Source organism: Carex rostrata, chromosome 10, assembly GCF_964058835.1.
Source record: "Carex rostrata chromosome 10, lpCarRost1.2, whole genome shotgun sequence".
NCBI lineage: Eukaryota > Viridiplantae > Streptophyta > Magnoliopsida > Poales > Cyperaceae > Carex > Carex rostrata.
The window spans coordinates 6,759,453-6,785,002 of NC_135927.1; the positions used below are offsets into that span (position 1 = coordinate 6,759,453).

At 31.7% G+C, this 25,550-nt stretch overlaps 2 protein-coding genes across 4 annotated transcripts; one reads left to right on the top strand and one right to left on the bottom strand.

Moving 5' to 3' along the window:
- Nucleotides 1-10,465: 10,465 nt before the first annotated feature.
- LOC144560504 (uncharacterized) lies at nt 10,466-11,172 on the top strand. The gene is made up of 2 exons (XM_078309725.1): nt 10,466-10,868; nt 10,980-11,172. Exons 1-2 carry the CDS (start codon nt 10,520-10,522, stop codon nt 10,994-10,996), a joined length of 366 nt encoding a protein of 121 aa, XP_078165851.1. The 5' UTR covers nt 10,466-10,519; the 3' UTR covers nt 10,997-11,172.
- Nucleotides 11,173-15,799: 4,627 nt separating this feature from the next.
- Nucleotides 15,800-24,209, bottom strand: LOC144560319 (MADS-box transcription factor 22-like). 3 transcript variants are annotated; one of them, XM_078309480.1, is made up of 9 exons: nt 24,051-24,209; nt 23,048-23,246; nt 21,336-21,417; nt 20,018-20,079; nt 18,920-19,019; nt 18,324-18,365; nt 17,958-17,999; nt 17,433-17,578; nt 15,800-16,033 (listed from the first exon to the last, which is right to left on the bottom strand). In XM_078309480.1, exons 2-9 carry the CDS (start codon nt 23,227-23,229, stop codon nt 16,015-16,017), a joined length of 675 nt encoding a protein of 224 aa, XP_078165606.1. In that variant the 5' UTR covers nt 23,230-23,246; nt 24,051-24,209; the 3' UTR covers nt 15,800-16,014. The 3 variants fall into 3 exon arrangements, with proteins under 3 accessions (XP_078165606.1, XP_078165604.1, XP_078165605.1); XM_078309478.1 differs by having other exon boundaries at nt 17,433-17,587; nt 24,051-24,204; XM_078309479.1 differs by having other exon boundaries at nt 23,048-23,274; nt 24,051-24,137.
- Nucleotides 24,210-25,550: the final 1,341 nt, after the last annotated feature.

Genomic DNA, 25,550 nt, shown 5'->3' on the forward strand with positions numbered 1-25,550 from the left:
AGTATAGGTATTTAGAACTGATTGTGGCAAAAATTAATCAATGGTAACATTTTCACAAACTCCACAAGTCAATGATCTCACAAATATTAGCTAGCTAGTCATTAGATGCACAGTCACAAATGGCAAAGCAAAGCACAACGGCATTGTGAAAAAAGCTGTCAAATGTTATTATACTCGTAAATCATTGAACCTTGATACAAGAAAAGAAGACCGAAAAAAATAAATAATAACACCTGAACAGAAAACAGAAAAAGCTACCACACCTGAACTTAAAACAGATAAAGCTAAAACCTTGGCACACCCACTAATACTTGCCGAGGTGAATAAAGGTGAAATTTAAACCATATAATTGAAACTGGACTCCATATCCTCCGTTCTGTTCCAGTACAGTGAAATACAAAATATTGGCTGGACTTTCGTAGCACAATCACAAATGGCAAAGCAAAGCACAACGACATTGTGGAAAAAGCTTTCATATTTTATTATTGTCGTAAATCAAATCATCTTCATACAAGAAAAGAAGACCCAAAAAAACAATAATAACACCTGACTGAAAACAGAATAAAAACTACGACACCTGAACTTAAAACATATAAAGCTAAAGCCTTAGCACATCATTAATATTTTCCGAGGTGAATAAAGGTGAAATTTGAACCATAGCCTTGAAACTGGACCCCATATCCTGCATTCTCAGCCAGTACAGTGAAATACAAGGCTGTGGGATTACCGGGCTCGCTGCAGTTTTTGGCATTCAGGTCAACAGTCCATATTGGATGTGTCCAAGATGGATCGGAGAATGGATAATAAAGTAGCGTACCTCTCACATACTCTACGAAGATCAGTTCCGATTCACCCTTCTTGTTGTACATGTCTACGGCAGATCTGAAATTAAGTATTTTTCTCATGTAAGCTAAAAACACTCATATCTTCTATGAAGATTGAGAGAGAGAGAGAGGTGATTTTTTACCTGCTAACAAAAGTAGCTTTTTCATAGTAAGAAGAATCAATCGTAGAAGAGACCGGACCATAATAGTATCCACCTATGGTAACGCGAAAGTGTACAAGAAACAACAAAAGGATGGCAGACTGTTTTAAGGAAGCCATTGGCGTAGTGAGAACGCCTTTGCTCTTGTGATATTCTTTTCTTTCCTTTTTTGGAGAATTTATATCCATTGTACTTGCTTTATATAGGCCAAATTCAGATTTTACTATTGGCCAAATTCATTATCTTGGGATCTACAATTAAGAAAGATTCGGCTAATTATTTAATGTCAAATGCTATCTAGTTTGTTTATATAGGTTTATATTTTGGATCTGAACCACACTGATAAGAAAGCTTTGACTAATTAATATTAGCTTAGTCTTTCGTTTAATTAATAGTACATATAGTACAGTTGCAGACAGGTTATGGTTCAAATTTACAAGGTCCCATGTGCGACAAGAAAGAATAATTTACTTCCGATCCCCATATTTTAGCAATAGTGAACAAAAACAGGGGAGAGGTGAAATTGATCAATTGATTTTGAGGGAATAGAGAATCATTAATTGTGTAGGAATTTGATTCATGTAATAGGTGATGTAGAAGGTTGTATAAATATTATATACATATATAGAAGGTTGTATAAGAGTGGAATGCATATTTTAAGCAGTAAAATACATCATTGGTTTTCCTGAAAGTATGATGTTTATACAAGAAATGCATTTGCTGCTGGGCTACGCCTCTACATAGAGGGATATAATTAGTTGACTTCAGGCCTTTCTTCTTCTTTTTTTACATAAAATACATATATGTTCAAATATATAATATAAGAAGCTAGCCAGGTGCATATATATCCAAGAAAACATCAATATTACTTGTGAAATTATAACATTAGTATATTATTCTAATTAACCTACAAATTCAAGGGAAGATATATATATGTATTGAAGGTAATGAACTCGTACATATCATAACTATTTTAGAATATGATTTTAATAAATCTTTCACTATTCTTCAGAAATTCTGACATATAGCATTTAGAATAAAAAATAACTAAGCATTTCAAAAAGAATGAACTTTAATTTATGTATGATTATGATATCAAGATCACATTCTGTGACATAGATCAACTCTTTGGCCTTTAAAGAGCATAAGTTTGATTATTAGCATTCCATCTGAAAATATTAACATTACCAATTAGCATAAAAATGATCAACATATATTTATGTTGCAAAGATACAAGTACAGGTATATATAATATTCAATGTGGTGATATGAAACGTCTATGGCGATTTTGCAAAATGAACAATCTATAGGGTACGATACATATAATTTTCCTATTTTTTTTAAGCATAAAATTGTTTATATATGTCACGTCCCGACAACAGGACTGACAACCCGCCGCGCTCATTAGCGCAAGGCGATTTAATCATCATTACATAATTATAAATATACATACATTACCAATGACAGAGGTAAGAGCCACAATAAAAGAAGGAACCTTTTTTTCAGTTTTATACATGTAATTATAAACCGAAGAATAAACCTGTTATGGTAATAATATACAAACGAAACACCATAGCAGATTTATTGACAATAAACAAATAACCTTCTCCGTGGCAAATCTCGTGAGTCTTCAAGTTCAACCTCTCAATTGCATATCTCGCTATTTGTACCTGGAACCCACAGAGTGGAACGGTGAGAGATATATAATCTCTCAGTGCGGTATTTAGTTCCAGTCAAGTTATCCGCAGATCCGACCAACTGAAACTAAAACAACACCGTGCACCAAAATATAGAGCACAATAATAATCTAAGAGTCCAAGAATCTAAGTTACCAACTATAATCAGTCAAGAAACAAAAATATAAGTTTTATTTCAGAAATACTCAAATACCGCGAAAGAAAATCAACAAGTCATAGAAACAATTTATAGCAATAACAATCAAGCGAAATAAATATTATGACATGCAATGCTCATGTGCAATAGATGTAAAAGTTCAATCCAATTTAGTTGTGCATCCCTATTATATAATCGTGCTTTATTAACAAACAACTTTATTAAATGCAATATAGTTCATACATAATTACAAAGGTAAGGGTAATACCATAGTATGATGGGGCAATTCACACGGAGCGCTCCATGCCTCGATCATGCGCTACACATAACAGCGCCTACATGATCCGATCGCGCGCTATACATAACAGTGCCTACGCGATCGATTGAAACTCATATTTGGTTTTAAGTCATGCGCTACACATAACAGCGCCTACATGACCTCAATCACGCACTACACATAACAACGCCTACGTGATCAGCAAATTTCAGAATTGAGTTCAAGAATGCGCTACACATAACAGCGCCTACATGCTTGAAGAATTGCCCACCATACTAACTGTTTTGGCCTACATTTTATGAATGCAACATTATATCAAAAATTCATTTGGTCCTGATGCAATTCGTTCACAATAACGCAATCACGCGCTACACATAACAGCGCCTACGTGATCATTCCACACTAGAATCAAGCTTCAAGCATGCGCTACACATAACAGCGCCTACATGCTTGAAGGTTATTCCTTACATGTAACCATTTCGGCCTACAATCTATCGATACTTAAAAATTCATCAATTTCAACTAGTTCTTTAAAATCTAGCACAATTCTTTACAAAATATCATCTACGTCAATTTCATTTTTAAAACATAATACATAAGACAAGCCTCGTTTAATTTCATAGATAATTATTGGGGAATATAGTCATAGCATCATAGGATATATATGTTTTGTATCATATCCAGTAGCTTATCTTAATCACAACTAAACACACAATCAAGCAAAATACATTTCTTCCAAATACATATTTCAAAATAAATCCATAAGGTCATGTCATGTTGCTATAAAATGCTATTTTTAAGAGTTATAACACATAACTTAATTACGACTTCATATTTCTAACCACATGCTGAAAACAAAGTTGTATTTTATTTTCAGAAAATAAGAATTTGCCTCGTGTGCATATCATGTACATAATAATGGAGCATAAAGGCAATGGAGATAAATATATGAAGTATGATTGGAGCATAAAGGCAATGGAGCATTGGAGCCGTCCATCTTCCAATAATTATTATGAAAATAAACTTTGAATTTTTTTTCTGAAGAAAATATTATGGCACAAATTACACTTGGTAAATTACTTTCAATTAAGACACAATTACAATTGAGATCTTATTTATTTTATATTTCTAGTATGGGTGTAAACAGGTTAGATTGGTCTGGACATGCCTCCAACTTCAATTAATCCAATACAAAGTACTTCAGTTAAAGCTTTTCAATTGGCGACTCACGAGTTAAATCCCTCTTTTACTAATAATTAAATTTACAAATAAAGAATATAGCATATCCAAAATATAACAAAAATAGCACATTATTCTAACATGGAATTAATTATTGATATAGTAATTAATATGAGCGAAGTCAGATGTATATCATATAGTTGCTGTTCAGATCCGTAACTGAACTACGCAAAATTTTTAAGGTTTGTAGCATTGACTTAATTAATTGACACATTGAACGTCGAGGTCCATTAGGAACTGCAGATCTATTTTAATATTGAGAAATGGGTATATTTAGTAATATAGTTCTATTTATATGGAAAATAATAACTAATTTTGAAGTTTTGATAAGGAAATGTCTATCTAAACTGAGGAGGGTTCCAATACATCATCATACATCATATTTTATATCTTTGTTTTCAAAGTCTAAATTGTTGATCCGAACCGTTCAACATAATATTTATACTACAATGCATGGTAATGAAATTTTAAATTTTTGAATTTTTTTTTTTACTATTTTTTAAGATAGGTACAAAATCACTGTTTTTTAACCGTTCAAAAACAGTGATTTTCTACCCATCTTAGACAATAGTAAAAAATATCCAAAAATTATAAAATTTCATTCCTAACTATATTTTAGTAAATATATCATGTTGAACAGTTCGGATCGACAATTTAGACTTTGAAAACGAAGATATAAAATATGACATATGATGAGGTATGAAAGGCACGAGGCATTGGAACTCTCGTCATATAATTAAATTTCCCTTTAATATTAGACTCTCAACTACACATATCTATAGGTCACATTGGTTTAATTTAGGATTTGTGATTATTATTGAAATATAGTTTTTTAAACAATTAATACGTACTTGTTTTATTTTTGTATGTAAAGTTGGAAATTAATTCTTTCCACTCTAAATAATTACAAAAAATTTATTGAATTTTAAATCATATTGCCTTGATTAGGTTATTTTCAGTATCCTATATAACATACAAAATTCAGATCTCAAATCTATATATCCCCTTACTCGAAATAGACACCAAATTGGTTTTGAATCGGCTGAGATTAGTATTTTACTCCCTCATCCTCTCTGGTACCTGAAGAAATATGGACCCGATGCCCAAGTCGTACTTTTAGTCACACGTAGGCGATCATAACCTCGTGTTGTGTGCATGTCTATCACATACTAGATCTCATTTCAGATGGCTGCAAAACATCCAAGAATCTAGTAAAGAGTAACATTTTTTAACAAAATTAATATTGATTCATTTATATATTAATGCAGAGATGACATTGTGAACTCAATAAAATCTCCGCACAAAATATATGTTTCCAAATCTGATAAACTCACCAACTCATCGGACAAACTACTTGAATGAATGATGGCAGCATATTTTTATTTTAATACAGAGATCATGTTGAGCAGTTCTGATTGATTGTTTGAACTATGAAAACGAAATAATTAAAAACATGTGAGGTAGGATGAGATATAAAAGACATGATTCATTTGAACTATTCCATGATATAGCTTATATGAGACTACATAAATTAACGAACCTATGATATTTATTTATTTGAAAACTCGATAGATATAATTCTTTGTGGAAATTAAAATAGAATTAAGTAGATCTCCATCTTTCTTATATAAAAAAAAATAATGTATTTTTTTTCCTCTTCAGGAGGACTATATATACGGCTATATATTGAGTGTAATGGGTCAAATTTAGATTTGACTTTCCTTTATTATCTTGGGATTACCTCTTCAATTAAGAAAGATTCGTCTTAATTAGTGCCAGGTGCTATCTATCTGCTTTCTTTAATTATCTTACCAAGATGTTGGAAACTACACCTTGAATTAGAAAGATTTGACTAATTAATTATTTGATGCCATGTTATATCTAGTATGTTTATTTAGGTTAACATATTGGATCAGATCTAGACATTGAATTAGAAATATTTGACTAATTAATTTCTTTCTGTTAGACTAAAATTAGTCATTAATTAGTACAACTAAAAAATCTAATAAACTGTCGGAAATATATTTTATAGCAAAATGTAGCGTGGAGTCAGATTATTAGACAAATTAGTAGCGGTGTCAAAATTTGGTATGATAAGCGTCAGAGGGAATCATTTTCACATTCATATTTTGAAATTGATTACAAAGTCAATACAGTCTATTGGAACAGCTCAACATAATCTCCATATAAGAATGCTCTTGGAGACCAAATTTACAAATTGTTTTTTTTATCGTCAATAATATTCTAAAAATTGGCATCTGCTGGGCTTTAAAAAAATTTATAAAAATTGTGCTTTTCTACCTATTAAAAAAAGTAAAAAAAAATCTAAAAAAATATAATGGCATCTTAAACTTGGAATCCAATGTTGAGTGGTTCAAATCAATTGTTTGGACTCCTTACAGCAAAATTTCTGTCATTGAAAGCATGTAATAATATATCTGGGCCAGCATGAAATAATACAAAAATAATAATAAGAACTAATATTATAAAAACAAACTCATTATCTACAAAATCTCAAACTTGGAACCAATTGATTAATATAACAACGCACCAAACAACAATAAATAAGAACGCACCTACAGAAAATGTGCAAAATATAACCGAACAAGCCTATATATAAAACATACATTAACATATTAATAGATCGTTTCCTTCGGTTTCAATTATCCCTATCATCTTGTTCTTTTTTCAAAATAATGGAATAATTCAACCGATTTCTATTGAAATCAGTAAACATAGTCATAATCCTTTAAAAGATCGTTCGACCACATGCTTAAAGATAGGCTACCAAAGGTTAAATTTGAACCATAGGCTAGACTCTGGTGCCCACCTATGCTGTTTATGTTCTCAAACACTGTAGCCGTATAATAGGCCGAAGGACCGAGCTGCCTTCGGCTGTAGTTTCGGGCTGTCAGCTTAATATTCCATGTTGTCTGTTCTTTGCTGAATTCGTATAAAATTGCTTCACCTCCCACAACCCGTTTAAGCGATATAAACAGGTGTGGCTCGCCCATATGCATGTCGTTGTATTCATCTACAGCAAACCTGAAATTGAGTTCTCTTGTAAGCTAATAACATGCACTCATATCATCTAGGAAGGGAGATTAGCTAGCGAACCGGAGAAGAGAGATGCTTTCTTACCTGCCAACAAATTGAAATTCTTTGTCATTGAAAGCTTTAAATGGGATAACGATCGGGGTTGGCGCAGGGAATGCATCCGTGGTAGCAGAAAAGAGTACAAGCAACAGCCAAAAGACGACACAATCTCGCGAGGAGGCCATATGACGTACTGAATTCTTTTGCTCTTCCTTTATTATTTCCTCTTCTGAAAGATACCTACACACAGGTGTTTATATATATATATATATATATATGTTAAGAATTCATTTAAAATTATTTTTAGAGGATCTCTACCTAATTTGAATTGGCTCAGAAGCATTTTTAGAGGGATAAAAACTGCATTGGTTATTTTAGACAGTTATTTTAGGCATAATTAGCGTATAGTTATTTTTTAGCATGTTTTATTATTAGTGGGTAGATTAATTGATTGTTTTCTTATTTATATATCCAATCTTCTACTTTAAATAGAGATGTACTCCATGTAATTTTACATTAAAAAAATGTGCCTAATTTTAATAGTTCTGGGAACAATATTCCAAATTCAATATCCAACAATTACAATGTAAAATTAGACGTTAAATGTATCAGTCCTCTTTTATTTGAATTTTTCAAATCTAAGCTTGAAAATAAATATTTGTGCATAAAAGATTCATACTCTTTGATATTTGACACATAAATCCCAACCTTCATTAAAATAATGCCATGGAAAATGTCCCAATTTAAAATGTTGACTCGTACCAATTTTGACATTAGTAATTTTTAAAGAGGAGGGTTTAAATGCCTCCATTTTTTGTGCCTCCATCATGCCTCTATTTTTTAAAACTTTAATAATTCAAAATTTAAAACTTAAAAGTCAAAATAAAACCGTTGGATGTGATCTACATCATTTTATCTATGCACATGTAAAAAGTTATGACATTTCAATTTTATTTTGGTTGTCATCAAGAGCTTGTAAAAAACGTACTAATGTGGATAATTTATAGACGTTGATTTTTCAACTTATTGATTCACATAAAAATAAATTTGAAATGTGATAATTTTGATGAGCACATAGTGAAAATAACATAGATCATATCTAACCGTTTTATTTTGACTTTTAAATTTTAAATTTTGAGTTATTAAAGTTTTAAAAAATAGAGGCATGGTGGAGGCACAAAAAATGGAGGCATTTGAACCCTCCTCATTTTTAAATTAAATTAATGAGAATATTGTAATTTAAAACCATACCTTATCATGCTTAATCTCAATATAGATATACATTTTTTAATCTTAATTAATGAAAATATTATAATTATGAATCTCCATAAATATTATAATTAATGAAAATATCATGCTTAATCTCCATAAATATTCTAATTATTTTCATCCATATCAATATTCGTTTAGCTGAGAAAAATAAAAAAATTGTTGTGGTGCAATATATTATCATTTCAATATATTCCATTATGTCTTTATTTCTTAATTATACGTGGTGCATTTAATCACATGTGAAAAGACAAAAAATAGATATATACTAGAATTGGGTACAAAGAAATTAAAGTTTTTCTCAGCACTCAATACTTCAAATCTTGCTCTCAAAATAGCCTCACCCTTGTTTTAGGCATATATAGGATTTAGTTATTTTTAGCAAGTTCTCTTTAGTGGATAGTTTCTTTATTTAACTGCAATAATGTACTTTAAATATATATGCTAGAATGTAATTGTATATAGAGAAAAAAAAAATCAACAGAATTGGCATCTTAATTGTACGTACGTCAATTCCGTGTATCTTTCTTTAATTTGATATAACCATCTTATTATTTTAATGGATGCTTGAGATTGATTATTAAAAGGCTACTATGGTAATTGCTCCTTTCATTGGTCCAATGGACTAGTGGTGCATGCAAATAATCTCAAATTTCATTTCGTTGACCATGTCAACTGATCCTTTCCTCAAGCAAACTCCCGGCTACTCCTCACAATCTGTTGACGAGTTAACATTTACTCCTCATCTAACCAGTCAACGATTGTAGTTGACTTTTGTTGACCGAAGTCAATGCACCTTGTTTTGGTCATATATTGGATTCGCTTATCCAAATGACCCGTCCACATATTGTTTGATCTGAAACCTGATCAACATTTAATCCTCACGCTAATACAAACAATAACGAAAACCGTAAGAGTTTCATTTCCATAAAAGGTTGTATTTTACGTGAGGGTTTCATTTACATTCAATAGTCACGCTAAATTTAGTTGTATTTAGTATCCCTTACAAATTACAGTGATTAGAGATATTTAGAGTTTTTTACTTATTTATGATATATATAGTGCTTCACAATCTAGAGTCATACTCCAAACTGACTATTAAGTAATTCAAAACTCAAGGAACATGTTGATCATATCAGCCAATATATGAACAAAATCATGTAGCAATATTTTCTCTAAGATATTAGCACTATCATACGGTGTCCAATTAGATAGTATTATATGCCTAGTAACCGTTTTGAGAAGTTATCCTCAACTTTACTAATCAGCTCTCAATCTTTCACTTTACGCTATTACTCGATTTTTAGTTTGACTTATTATAGCTCGACTTTTAATATGCGTCACTTTGTTACACTTTTAATCTTGATCACTTATAAAATAATATTTTGAAATTTTGGGCCGAGCCTACAAAGAGGAATTAGGTTCCCCCCTTTAATTTTAAAAAATATATATTAAAAAAATTAAAAGAGCACAGGCCAACGACCCTACACAATGCACCGCTTGAAAACCTGGCAGCTTTAAATTGGCTAATGAAACTAAGTGCACTATCAACAAACAGACAATCATTTACTTGATGAAAATCCTCACAATAGAAATTAAACAAAACCTAGTGCTACAAATTGGCTAATGAAACTAAGTGCACCATCAACAAACAGACAATCATTTACATGATGAAAATCCTCACAATAGAGATTAAACAAAACCTAGTGCTACACCCACTAGTATCTCCCACTACAATCCCTACATTAATATAAACCCCATGAATCCTCTAGCTAAACCATTAATTTCAAATATAGATTAATTCAAAATTTGAAACAAAAATGGTGTTCACCACTCCTAAGTTTCTTGCTCTTTTTGTGGCACTTGTGTTGGTTGGTGCAATAAGCATTGACAAAGTCAACGGTGCAGGTGAATGCGGTAGAACCTCGCCTAATACTATGGCGTTTAAATTGGCACCATGTGCATCGGCTGCAAGGGATGCAAATGCACAGGTGTCGAGCCAATGTTGTTCTCAGGTGGAAACAATATTCACCACTCAGAGTCCAGGCTGCCTGTGTGCTGTTCTTCTTTCTAACATGGCGAAGCTTGCCGGTATTAAGCCTGAGATTGCTATATCTATTCCCCAAAGGTGCAACCTTGCTGACCGCCCTGTTGGATATAAATGTGGAGGTATGAAAATGAATTTTTTTTATAATTTTATTATAAATCATGTGATGAATATTGGAATTATAAGTTAGTTTATGTGTCATTATTTATTGATTGTTGTTTTGTATATTGCAGCATACACCCTTCCTTGAAGGATGGACTTAACTGCAAGAGATGTTCCCTTGAAAAGGGGAAATAAAATGAAGTAAACTAGACTATATGTTAAGTGTATGTCTGCATGCTTTTACATGACATGTGTTTATTGTGTCCAGTATTGTAATGCTGTCATTGAATAAATTGAACTTTATGATATACTCTAAAACGTTTATTAAATAATAATTGAAGAATTTCAGCATTTTCTTCTTTGAATGATATATCTTTGCATTTCAAATCTAGTTTCTGGCATTAATTATTGATGAAAGAAAAAGGAAATTAAAATTTTGAGAATTTAGATAGTATATATTTTTACTCCATTCCTAGATTGATTTATTTTTTTATCTTGTACTGTGGAATACTCGATTGATTTATTTTTTTTCATAATATTTTTTAATTACTATAAGTAAAATGAGCTCCTTATTAATTGAAAGAATATGTTTCTGTATATATATTTGTCAACCTTCTTGATGATTTTTGGATATATACTTTAATAATTTTTAATCCCGTAAATCCAGTTAAGTACTAGAATATATGTACATCAATTCTTTCAGAAAATTCCGGTTCATATATTTGATATCAAATTTCGTTATTTTTTTAAATAGTCATTAGAAAAGATTGTGATGATATTATTTCCAGTGAACCGGAATTTCTACTTTTTGTAATTAATTCTTGTATTTTATAAACATTGTTATAAGATTTTATTAAATTAGTTTAACCATCTATCCCCAAACATTTTTGTATACTCGTAGACCAAAAAATATCCATGTTAATTTGTATATTTCTATTATACCTACAAAATATATGTCAAGTGAAGACATTGAAGAAGCAACAAATTAATATCCTTCTAAACTAACACTTCACAGCCAGTGAAGTTTTGTAAAACAAAATAGAACAAAACTAGAGTGTGATGTGCTCACCAAGAGGGTTTGGTGAGCATATATTTAAACTGTCGGGTTAACTTCGAACTACGAATTCAAGCTGTTGAAATCCATATACTTCATGTATATGCAAAAATTTTAAAGTTTCAAATTTATTTAGGACATGGTCAAGCTGTCCAAATAATAAACATTTTATAAGTTATTTTTTAATTTGTTTTATGTCATCATTTTTTTTACAGTTCTATTAATTATCTATTATAAATCGAATTATCCACAAGAGAAAAAGTAAAAGATTTTCAATGAATCTAAGGAATAGTAATTGAATAAAGAACAGAAGATACAAATTGCATTGCCAGAATCTGGATTTAATCCTTGTAGAAAGGGCCTTGAATTTCAGACATTTATTTATTAATCTGATTTTGGGCTAGTTTACTGCTAATACATGTCCATGTGACCAGCACCTAATGAAATAAAATTTTGGGCTGCATCAATTAACAATGTACAATTAAACATGTGGCCCAGTGTTGTTTGATCCAATACAAATCCATGGACCCATTTCACTTCAAGGCATTCAGTGGCCGACAACACCAAAACATTGGTTGGCTTCCAAATTCATCTATTGTTTGTCATCCTTGTGAGCCTAACTTGTGAGTGCGTATCCGCTCAGGTACCTGAGGTGCAATTTAAAAGAACGAACGGCTCAGATTAATCCCAGTTGGATCAAACTCATTCTGGAACCGGTTAGAACTGTAGGGGGTCTGCTTTGAGATTTGTGCCACATGAAAAGAACAATTCAAATTTATAGCTTGCACCTCACATACCTAGGGTGATACGGATTCCTAACTTGTAGCAATGAAAATGGAGCAGATAATATTTGTTCTATATTCAAATATTAGATGTGGATATCATACGGAACGGATACGAATATAGTTTTAAATTTTAATTATTTACATTTGAATAATAGATATATACCATATGATTTAGTATATATTATGAAAAAAATATGTTATTCACCATTATAATTAGATAAATAATATGAACTTCGGTATTTTTAAAAATATTTGTATATTTTTTAATAAATATCTGATTTGATCTGATCTGTATCTAAATTTATTTGTATCTATCTAATATCTGATTCGTATCTGTATCCGAAAAATAAAAATAGATACAGATTTTGTTTCACCCGGTGTTTTAAAATACGGCCGCATGAACCGCATATGCCTATGCAGTCGACAGCCGTGCTCAGAATGGCCATGCGGTCCTCCCATGCAGTCGCATATGCAATTTGAATATGCGGACTGAAAACGTGCATATGCGGACTGAAAAAGCACATATGCGGACTGAAAAAGCACATATGCGGTCCGAATTTGATAATTTTATTGTATTTTAATTATAATTTATGTGAAAAAACTATTGTTAGTTATGTGAAAATAAATTCAAATATATGAATATGCTAGCATGCTATGCATAGCATAGAGCCCCTCCATGCAACGCCTTGGATTTTGACTTTTCAAAATCCTAATGGTCAATCTGAACCATTCATTTTGTTCTCCACATTAATATGTGTTTGGGGACCAAATTTTATATTTTTTGGAATTTTTTTACTATTTCTTTAGATTTATTGAAAATCGCTGTTTTTTTATGGTCCAGATTTGCTGAAAACAGCGATTTTCAATAAATCTAAAGAAATAGTAAAAAAGTTCCAAAAAATGTAAAATTTGGTCCCCAAACACATATTAATATAAAGAACAAGATGAACGGTTCGGATCGACCGTTAGGATTTTGAAAAGTCAAAATCCAAGGCGTTGCATGGAGGGGCTATATGTTATGCATAGCATGCTAGCATATTCCTAATATCAAAACGTTTGCACCACGCCTCCCGTGCAACCGATTCATTTTCCGATTTTAAAAGTCTAAATGATAAATCTAAACCGTTAGATGTGTTCTCCATATTAAAATGTGCTTGGAGACCAAATTTTACATTTTTTGGAATTTTTTTACTATTTATTAAGTCACTTTGAAAATCACTGATCCAACGGTGGCTTCTGATTTTACTGTTCCAAACAGCCACCATTGGATCAGCGATTTTCAAAGTGACTTAATAAATAGTAAAAAAATTTCAAAAAATGTAAAATTTGGTCTCCAAGCACATTTTAATATGGAGAACACATCTAACGGTTTAGATTTATCACTTGGACTATAAAAATCAGAAAATGAATCGGTTGCACGGGAGGCGTGGTGCAAACGTTTTGATATTAGCCATTCTTTCTCTCTCTCTCTCTCTCTCTATATATATATATAGAGAGAGAGAGAGAGAGAGAGATCTATATATATATATATAGAGAGAGAGAGAGAGAGATGGGCTATGGTGCGTTGCAATGCATAGAGGAGTTTGTGCATTGGAACATAAATCTAAAATTCAAAATTCAAATGACCGATCCAAACCGTTCATCTTGTTCTCCATATTAATATGTGCTTGGAGACCAGATTTTACATTTTTATGAATTTTTTTACTATTTATTAAGTATTTTACAAAATTGTTGATCCAACGATGACTGCTGATTTTACTGTTTTGTTAAGCTACCGTTGGATCAACAATTTTGTAAAATACTTAATAAATAGTAAAAAAATTCAGAAAAATATAAAATTTGGTCTCCAAGCACATATTAATATGGAGAACAAGATGAACAGTTCAGATCGGCCGTTTGGATTTTGAAAAATCAAATTTGGACCGTAAGCACTTCGGTCCATATGCAATCGAATGCATATTAGCCACTCTCTCTCTCTATATATATATATATATATATATATATATAGAGAGAGAGAGAGAGAGAGAGAGAGAGAGAGAGATAGGCTAATGTGCTTTCAGTAACATATGGGCCGAAATATACACGGTCCAAATTTAAAATTTTAAAATTCAAAAAGTCGATCTGAACCGTTCATCTTGTTCTCCATACTAATATGTGCTTGGAGACCAAATTTTACATTTTTCTGAATTTTTTTACTATTTATTAAGCCACTTTGAAAATCGCTAATCCAACGGTTTTACTGTTTTATTAAGCCACCGTTGGATCAGCAATTTTCCAAGAGGCTTAATAAATAGTAAAAAAATTCAGAAAAATGTAAAATTTGGTCTCCAAGCACATATTAATATGGAGAACAAGATGAACGGTTCAGATCGACTTTTTTAATTTTAAAATTTTAAATTTGGACCGTGTGTATTTCGACCCATATGCTACCGGAAGCACATTAGCCTATCTCTCTCTCTCTCTCTCTCTCTCTCTCTCTCTCTATATATATATATATATATATATACACACACACACACACACGCGTGAATTTTTATTTTAAAATTTGCATACTGCATATGTTCGCATTAAAATCCACGTACTACATATGCGGTATGCAATAGCCTTTCGCATGCATGAACAAAATCACATTTTAAAACATTGACTTTCACCACTATGTGATCCGTTTTCACCCCTACTAAATTGGCATGAGACAGTTTTTTTTTTTCAAAGAGAATTTGTTTGAAGTACTCCAACAAATCATGCAAATCAGCACATGGTCAAGTTTTAAGGTTCGACATTGCATGTATATAGCATTAGATCTACTCATCTACATATTAATTTAATCCTGCACGATACAACATACATCCCTATTGCTATTATATTTATTATTCATTTTTTATGGTATATTGAGATGAGGGTTGAAGTCTTTTAACTTTGTTCTAGTTAACAATTGTTTTCGAGCCAGCAGCCTCCAAGAAATTCTGAATTAGACATTGATGCGCTAACGAACCTAAACTAAAATTGTATAAAACATATATACTTAGGATAACTTGGGATTATCACAGTAAGACCTACTTTTAAACACAATAATTAACAAAAAAATCATAATACAGTACCTAAATAAGGATGATTTCTTTTTTCTGACATCTCTCTAAAAGATATTCATTAATTTCCAAAGTCCAAGCATCACGATTAATTATTACTTAGGTACAATTAGTGTAACAGGTCTTAATTCTTAAATACTCTCATATATATAAAAAGAACTTGATATATAAGAAATACTGTTGATTTCCACCGGATGACTTTTGGGAAGCATCATGAATGCCACCATACGTCGCGACTCGTCTAGTGATTCCAGGGCAACCTGTTCGAACACAATTTCAAAAACAATGTTACACATGTACTCAAGTTACAAGAGCCAGATCAGGATCAGTAGTAGTAATACACCTTTGTAGAAATCAAGGTTGAGCGATGACATGTGTTGGCATTGTGGCTTCCGTGTACCGCAACTAAACCTCAACAGTGAGAAATAAGCCAGAAAAGCACTAACATGACCAATAAAGGCGCACAGGATTAAGACTCGAGTATCCTCAACTAAAACTACTTTTGGCTCTATTTTAACCACAGTTGTATCCAACTATAAGGATAAATTGGTATTAGGTTTTATCAATTTGCACAATAAATCTAACTTTGGCAGCAGAAATTATTAAATTAGCCGGTGAATACCAGTAACAAACCAAATTTTGTATGTTCCATCATATTATTTCTATGAAAAGCACAAATTACACCTGCATCAGCAAGTCACTTGATAAACAAGTGATTTTGCAGATAACTGGTAATTTAATTTCAGCCCAGCCAATTTAATCAACACTTGCCATGACAATGAAAGAAATGAAGATGATGTAGCCTATGAAACAAGCTTAGTTTCGTAGTATTCTCTCTATTGGTAAATACTAAAGATCCTCGTAACAATTTTAAGAAATTATATATGTTCTCAAATCTAAGGGCATAGACCACTCCAATTTCATATATATTTGTTCCCAACTCTTTACCATTATTGTCTGTTGTAGCAGAAGCAACAATCTATTGGACATATAGAATGAATACGGTTGATTCAATAATATAGAGTCCATTAGTGATTGTATGCAATAATGACAATGTGTAATTCCCTCAAGAATACAAACCAATCTATCCCAAATCTAGAAGAAGAATACTAATCTTGGAACAACTGAACAACTATCCACTTTGTCATCAGAGAAGACTACTATTGATTTGCTTGTAGATATTTAAAGCCCAACAAAAAAGGAAATGAACTAATTGTAGTGTTATAGTCACTTGTGAATGTTTGGATGTATGCATGGACAACCCTACAAAAACTCGCGGGTAAATGTTCCAAATATAGGCACACTAGATATTGGGTACATCCCAGATACAACTGTAGTTGATAGATGTTTTTGTTCTTTTGCTTTATTTTGTCTGTTAAGATTTTTTTACTCTATTATTTAATTACTTTTTCTCTTTGGATCTTGTTCAAAGTTTGAAAAAAAAAATTACCATTCAGTAAACCCTCATTTTCTCTTAAACCAAAACTGATTGAAAAGAGTAAAATAGGTAGTATGCAGCCTCAACTATAATGTACATCCTAAAGTAAAACAAACCTTCTCTGCTTAATACTATTTAACTTCCCCTTTCTTTTTATATGAGCGCCTAGGAAATTAATAGTAATAAATTAAGTACATATTTTCAAGTCCAGTTTGACTTACCCAAGCTTAAGGGAGGTGTCAGACGAATCATCGCAATCTTGAGAGGTTCCTGCGGAGTGAGATGCGGTCATGACGGACTCAGCAGAATGCCCATCTTCACCCGGAATGGCATCATCATATGCGATTTGTTTCCCCGCTACAGATATCTGTATTGGCTATCATTACCGTGTTACTGCTCATTGCATGAAAAAGGAAAGAACTAAAATAAAGTGTAACAAAGGCTTTGTTTGATTATGTGGTGTGACAAGTGCAGTATTGCATTGCATGATATACTGATGACAGTAGCTTTTGGCCAGCTGATTCAATTTACCCTCAATTAGGACTTGATACATACAGGAATTTCAGTAAACAATATTTGAATGGATGATGAGCTTATACAACATATTAAAGAAAATGAAAATGGAAGGAGATAATTTTCAGTCAGTTGGGTTTCAGTTTGTTAAATATGAAAAGGAACCATATGTAACTGTAGTTGTCCTAAGGTTACACAAGACAGCAGTAAAAAGAAAGAGACAAAATCCCTACTTTGTCTCTTAGTTTTGTATTCTCTTCCATTAGTTCTGCACCCTGCATGCCATAGCAAATAGTTGACATTAAAGCGTGTATACATAATTTAGTATATATAATGGAAAGTATACAGAGCATATGGTGACTTGCTTTTCTTTATTTTTTAGAACAAAATGTAGAATGCATATTGTACACATTATGTGGATTGTAATCTAACATTCATCCCCTTTTTCTATTTAGATAGCACGTGTTATTTAGATTCAGCCATGCAAGATAAAACAAAGCTAAGTTGTTATTATATTCCATGTGTTTGACAATTATGCATCCCTATATCTCATGTTTTCTTCATGCATAAAATTGACTCGCTGAAATCAGGATCCTAACCTTTCTGCGGAGATCATTGATCTGATCCATGAGTACATTACCCTGAAATAGCGTTTTTATTTTGTTTAGCATTGATTCAACATGCAATGCACAAAAGATTAAGCCCAAAGAGCCATTTATGGTTTACAGACCAATTCAACTTCTATTGAGCTGCAAAACTCATATGATACTTTATGACTAGTCCTTCCTAAGTCACAATATAATTCAATTGGCCTTAATCTAGGTTTTTTGTCCGACCATTAAGTTTCTTTATTTATTTATTAGCCAAAGTTCCTATGAAGTTAAGCATATTCCATTTCAAGACTCAATTAACCTCAATTATACCCTATTTATAACAATTTCACCGACTAGCAATTTGTCAAAAGGTAACACCCGAGTTACAATAAGTTTTACCATCAAAAGACTAAATTTACTTGGGCACAAACTTGGAATTCTAGCTTACTGGAAAAAAGGTAGAAGCAAATTGAGCACCAATGAAAAAGAAAGAATGAAATATAATTCAAAGAAAAACAGTTCTTGCATACTCTGCAAGAAAAAATAAGGAAAGAAACTAAGTATTGTAATGCTTTCTCTAATGTTAATACTGAAATAATTACCTTTCTATCCAACACTCGACTAAGACCTGATTCGAGGTTCTTCTCCAATCGCTGCAGATCTTCCACAGTTAATCCATCAAGCTCCTCTCCCCTCATTTGCCTAAATTGACAACATCATAAATAGCCTGTAAGTTTCATCTCAGTTTGCACTCTCTATGTTGGCAAGTTTTCAATGCCCTTTTGATTTCTATCAGTTAAGACAGGCCAGGGCGACAAGGAACATCAAGAATTTTAAATCCATACCAATAACCTATTCAAGAAAAAAGTTCTTATTCAAAAATAAATCCATACCAAAAAAAAGTGTCCGAGAAACTAATTTGATTGGCCAAATTAAAGGTATAAGAGTAATGATTTCGTATTTTCTAGGTAAATTAAAGAGTCAGGAACATTGAGCTCTATATTGGATTGAGAAAGTCATGCATATTGGTCATTTTATTGTTTCAGTGATATTTATTATGTTTAGGTGGATCAAAGGCATACTTAATATCAAATTTCCTTCATTTCCAACTTTCTTTTATGAAAAGAAAGATGGGTATACATTTTCTTTATATAATATAAAGAAAATTTTATTAAAGAGAAATTTCAATTCTAAAATGAAATTATTCCTAAGAATTAAGTTTATCTCAACGAAAGAAAATATAAACCTTAGTAAAATACCATATCATCATTTGTTCCTAACCAGGAAAAAGTGTTTAATTTATCAAACAAAATATTTGCATTATATAGTGCCTGCATAAGTGGGTGGGTAAAAAATTAGAGTGTCATTTGTGCAGCAGAATCAACAGAGTAGAAGATTTTTATAAAATAGAAGTATATTTGAATCATATAACATTTCCATATAACACAGTTAAATATTATATATGTATCAGACACACAAACACCTGGTTGAAATTTTGCGAAACACATCCATGGTCTAAGAGAGCTTTTAAAATCGATGGTTAGGAAGTAATTAAGTACTTGCTTGTTGAAGTGGTACCTTGAGTGTTTCAATAATGTATGACCCTTTCTTGTGATCAATATATTTCACTATTCATTTATACCAGCAGCAATACTAAGACTAAAAAGGGAGAACTAATTGTGCTTTGAGAGAAAACAAACCTGAGGATAACACTAGCTTCTTCAACTTGTTTGCTCAAATTCACATACTTGTCATTCTCAATCTGAAGAAGAATATAAATATGTATCCATAAAGTACTTCAATGAGAGTTATATCAGTAATGCACTTGCAATATCTACATCGTACATACTTATTTCATGCAAGCTTCATTGAGGTTTCAGTCTAAACTTTATTCTAAGGGGAGTTAATTCCTCACCAGGTTATGATAAAGATTTTTGTCCACATTAGATTTCAAAAGTATGTCAATTCAGAGATATTATTAGAAGTGAACCAAATATATTGAACCATTGAAAATTCAACAAACATATAAGGGACATTCATTTAAAAACCAGAATTATAATTAGTGCATAATTAATCATATAACAGAAAATGTTAAATAAAATTAAATAGAGTTATGGCCCATTGATTACTAATTAACAAAGCAATTTTCTAGCTCTCTCGTATTTAATCTATATACTTTCTATCTCAACAGCAAATGCATCACAACCAAAATTGGAAAAGCCAGGCATGATGCAAGGTAGAAGAGAAAAAGTTCAAAGATTAAACACCAATAGGTACTACATAGTGATGGGCCTATCATGAGTTGTGAATTGAAACCCTTGTTTTACTTCAGGTCCATATCGATGTTTCCAAGTTTTCAAAATTCAATCAGGTAATTCAAACCGTTCAACATGATCTCCGTATTAAAATGTGCTTGTGCTTGGAGACAAAATTTTACATTTCTTTGAATTTTCTTACTATTTTTTTAGATAGGTAGAAGTTCCGTTGATTGTGAAGATTCTGGACCATCACAAAATAGTGATTTTCTACTTATAAAAAAATTCCAAAATCTCCAAAGACATTTTAATATGGAGATCTTGTTGAACGGTTCTTATTGACTGTTTGGACTTTAAAAATTGAGATATGGACATGAAGTAAACCGAAGCCCTTGATCCATTCACAGCACATTGTAACTCATCTCCTAAAATAGAGTACATCAAACTCAAAAACTACGTCCAAATTTCTTTTTGAACACCAAGTCCAACAAAAATGACATATAAAAGTTACTTCCCTAAATTTAGCTTTTATTATTTCTGTTGCAATTTGTCAAAATATAACTGGAAATAGTACAAAATTATAATAAGGCATGAATAAATTACATTCAAGTCACAAATAAAAAAATCAGATGATTTTCTCACAATTATAGGAAAGGTAGTATGTACAATTCAAAAAGGAAATTCATTAGAATGCAAAGTTCGTTAAACAATAGGCTGACAATGCATTATATAGAAAAAATGCACAATTTGATGATAATCTTACATTCAAGTCGAAAGATGGTTGATCTGATGATTTCTGCAGATTCTTTGATTGTGTCCGATGCTTCTCGATGATGTCATTCATGCTTCAGAATAAAAAAAATTAATAGTCCCAACGTAATTTTTAAAGAGCAAAACTAGGGTGTGATGTGCTCACAAAGAGGGGTTAGTGAGCACATCTCCAAAAGACTATCGGATTAACTTTGAATTACGAATCCAAACCGTTGAAATTCATGTACTTCGTGAGTGATACATGTACATGCAAAAATTTATAATTTTGAATTTATTTAGTATAAAGTCAAGCGGTCAAAAAATGATTCGAAGAATATATAAAAAAAATTAAAAATAAATTATAAAATGTTCTTTGTTTTGACCATTTGACCATGTGGTAAATGAATCTGAAAGTTTGAAAAATTTGCATATACATACACCACTCACGAATTACATGGATTTCAACGATGTAGATTCATCGTTGGAAGCCAATCCGATAGTATTTTGGAGATATGCTTACCAATCCCTCTTGGTGAACACATCACACTCTAGTTTTGTTCATTTTTAACATTCTAATGACAGGATGGTGTTATCTGCAATACTAGAGTAACTAGTTCATGCGCAGAACGAATACCAGAAGGATCTATGATTAAAGAAGTATTATCAACGTAAAAATAAAATCACATACAATTGCCAACAAAATAGGCACTTTTTGCGAGAGAAAAAACGCATTTATGACGGAATTCCGTCGTAAAAGGTACTGTCGCAAATAGAAAAAGCACGTTTATGACGATATTCCTTCACGAAAAGTCACTTTTTACGCTCGCAAAAAGTGCCTGTCTTTTGTAGTAAGTTCGTTTTAGTGGTCACTCCCTTGGAGCAAACATTTAATTAAATTTTGATGTCCCCAGTGAAATAATAATTTTAAAGTAACCTTGTAGTTTTAATTAAGTTACTCGAACATTTGTCTTGTAGGCAATATTTTTTATGTCAGGAGGTAATTGGGAACAAAAATTATGTGAAGATTATTATTATTATATATATATATAAGTCTCGTTGACTAAATAATGGTGGTCTAGTATTTGCAGTTTCAGTTATTGAACATTTGTTTGAGATTTTTATACAAAGGAATATACTGTTATGTCCCATATTTAGTCCAAATTTAACTTTATTTGTTGCACATAATTATTTAAATAATCTATCATCACTTCACAATAAAAAACCAAACCCTTAAAATATTACTACAGCTGATAAGAGGACAAGATGCCAAGCAGTAACCAGCAGTCTCATCTATACTTTCTAAAAATGTTCTTACATGCATGAATGCATGTTGGAGACACTATATCAAGAGGTAGTGTGCACATTGTTCACTCAATACCATTAATTTCCATACAAAGGGAAGGAATGGACAACTCTAGCAACTAACATCAAAATTTATAAAAGTTTAAAAATGTTATTTCGAATGTGTCATTTCTTATGTAAAATAACTTTTTTAAATTTGTGTAATTTAATTAGAAACCAATTGGCAACTGATCAAAATATTAAAAATTATTCAACGGTTATACTTTTGTAAGAATCATTTTTTAAGATAATGTACCTGGGAATCTAGACTTGCAAATTTCTGCAAATCTGATGATTTAATTGATTGCAGCAACACAACATTCAAGAAAGCTGCTAAAATGTGTTAACCTTTTAACATATTCTCTAAGAAACAAAAGAAAATACCAGGAACTTGAGTACTGGAAGAGTTTGCCAGTAGTAGAGAAAACAATGAGAGCAACCTCAGCATCACATAGTATCGATAGCTCTTCGGCCTTCTTGAACAACCCTCGACGCCTCTTGGAGAAGGTAACTTGTCGAGCTGTGGTATTGTCAATCTTCTTTATTTGTATTCTTTCCCTAGCCATTGCTGATGATCTGATCTCTAGGGAAGAGACACCAAAAGGAACAAGCTAAAGTTTATGTTATCAGTTTTTCAAAAAAAAAAAAAAAAATTAGTAGACCTCAAACTTTCATTCACTGACATATCTAGATCAAACAAAAAACAAGAAAGAAATGGCAGTGGTTTAAATACACACATATATATAAGGTAGACAAACTGGTACTTTATATAAATATATATATATTTTTTGGCATTTTATTGCCCATAGGCTGTACTTAATATATTGGATAATGGCGAGAGAGAGAGAGAGAGAGAGAGAGTGAAACCCTGACAGCTGCAGTCAAGTTTCCAAGGAGAGAGAGAGAGAGATGATTTTATATTTTTATTGCGTTGGTCTGATATGTTTAATATGTGATTGGTACAGATATCAATGCTACAAAGAAGAAATACAATCATGAGTATTTTATAATACAAAAAACTAAATGGAATTGAATAAAAAATAAAAAGGAGACTGGGTATGGACGAAATAAGAGATGTGAGATCTTTTCTCTTATCCTTTTTCCATTGTTAAGGCGCAGTTAACAAGCAAGTGTAAACAGTGCACCACAGAGAGAGAGAGAGAATACAACACAAATTGGGGTAGAGATATGGAAAGGAGGCGAAGGTAGAAAAGGAGATCTCTACAGTTTATAATATTAAAATTTATCGCAACAAATAAAATAAGAGAGTCCAATGTTCTAAATATTATAAATCTAAATTGGAAAACCACCAATCTTCACTATTACACAAATAATTTAAATAACCACAGAGAATTTTTCATTAAAATATCAAAAAGCTTAGAATTACCTGAAGAAGAGATCCGACTTCTTGAGCGGTAGGAGTGCTGACTTTCTCTCCCTATTTGGGGAAGAACAAAGGCCAATAGAACCAACAGCACCTGTAGAAAGAGAGAGAGAGAGAGAGAGAGAGAGAGAGTAGCACACAAGTGGGTCTCCTTTTATGGTAATAGTTCATAAGAGATCTTTCATACTTGACAAAATCATTGGGCCACGTGGAATCCTTCCACTGCTTTCTGTCTTCTTTGATGATCTGTTTAAAAGATCTTTTGTTGTCATGACTTTGGTGACAATATGTGGTGCACTGAAAGCCAGAATTTCCTCTTTAATCATATATACATGTGCATATATATTTGCGTAAATTAATTTGTGAGTTATAAATTAGTAAAATTATGTATTTCATATTTTGTTTCAACTAATTAAACAGATCAATCGTAAATATATTTATGATGTGTAACGAGGTTGGGAATTCTTAACATGTCAAATTATTAAACCACAAAAAATCATTAATTAGGAACCTAATCTCTTACTTACATATAGTTAGGAAAATCATGTACATTCGTTCATGCATGCTCTGATCTAAACAATCATAATTGAAGTATAAAAAATATTTGAGTTCTGAGAAGAGAACTCAATACTTCAATTATGATCCTTCAGATCAGAGCATGCATGAACAAATAGAGAGGATTTTTTTCTCCCCACATGTAGACAGCAGATTCAGTCCTATGTAATTAACCAGTTATGGAATTCTTATGTTGCAAGCATAGTGATAAATGAATTATTCAGGTTCAGTTCGCCGAGGTTAAAAATTTATGATTCGGGTATAATTCAGGAATAATTCAGAATTATTCCGATCAGATATCTCAGTCCTGCAAGAGAGCCAAAAAAAATTCTGGAAAAAATTCGGAAAAAATTTGGGAAAAATTCACGAATAATTTGTCAAATTTGAGAAAAATTCGTAAAATTCTCAAATTATCCGGCTTTAATTCGGTCAAAGTTCGATCAACCGAATAATTAGACGTTCGGTTCAACATCACCAAAAAATCAAATTATTCGGATATAATACACGAATCTTGTCACTATGCTTGCAAGTAACATAAATTTTGTGTTAAATTAAGCCCACTCCTCTTGGCTTCCCACTGCAAGTCGAATTTGAATCCTCTAGATAGTAACTCAAAATTTGAGTTTTGAGTTCAAATTGTCCAAACAGAATCCGAATCAATTTAGCCTAAGTTGAAATTTACAAAACTCAACTAATATTTGTGTGAATCAGTGTTGTAAAAACCATCCGTTTAGGTCGATTAATCGTTGACAGGTTTGAAGTCATGGCTTTTTTCCGACTAATCAACCGATTATTTCTAATTATAGTCAATTATTCCCAATTAATTGCTTTGCAGTACCATGTCCATTCAACGACCACATACCGTTATTTACAACACTGTGTGAATTTTGATCAGAATGTAGAGGATCTAAACTCAAACTTTGAATTACATCAGGGGATCCAAATTCG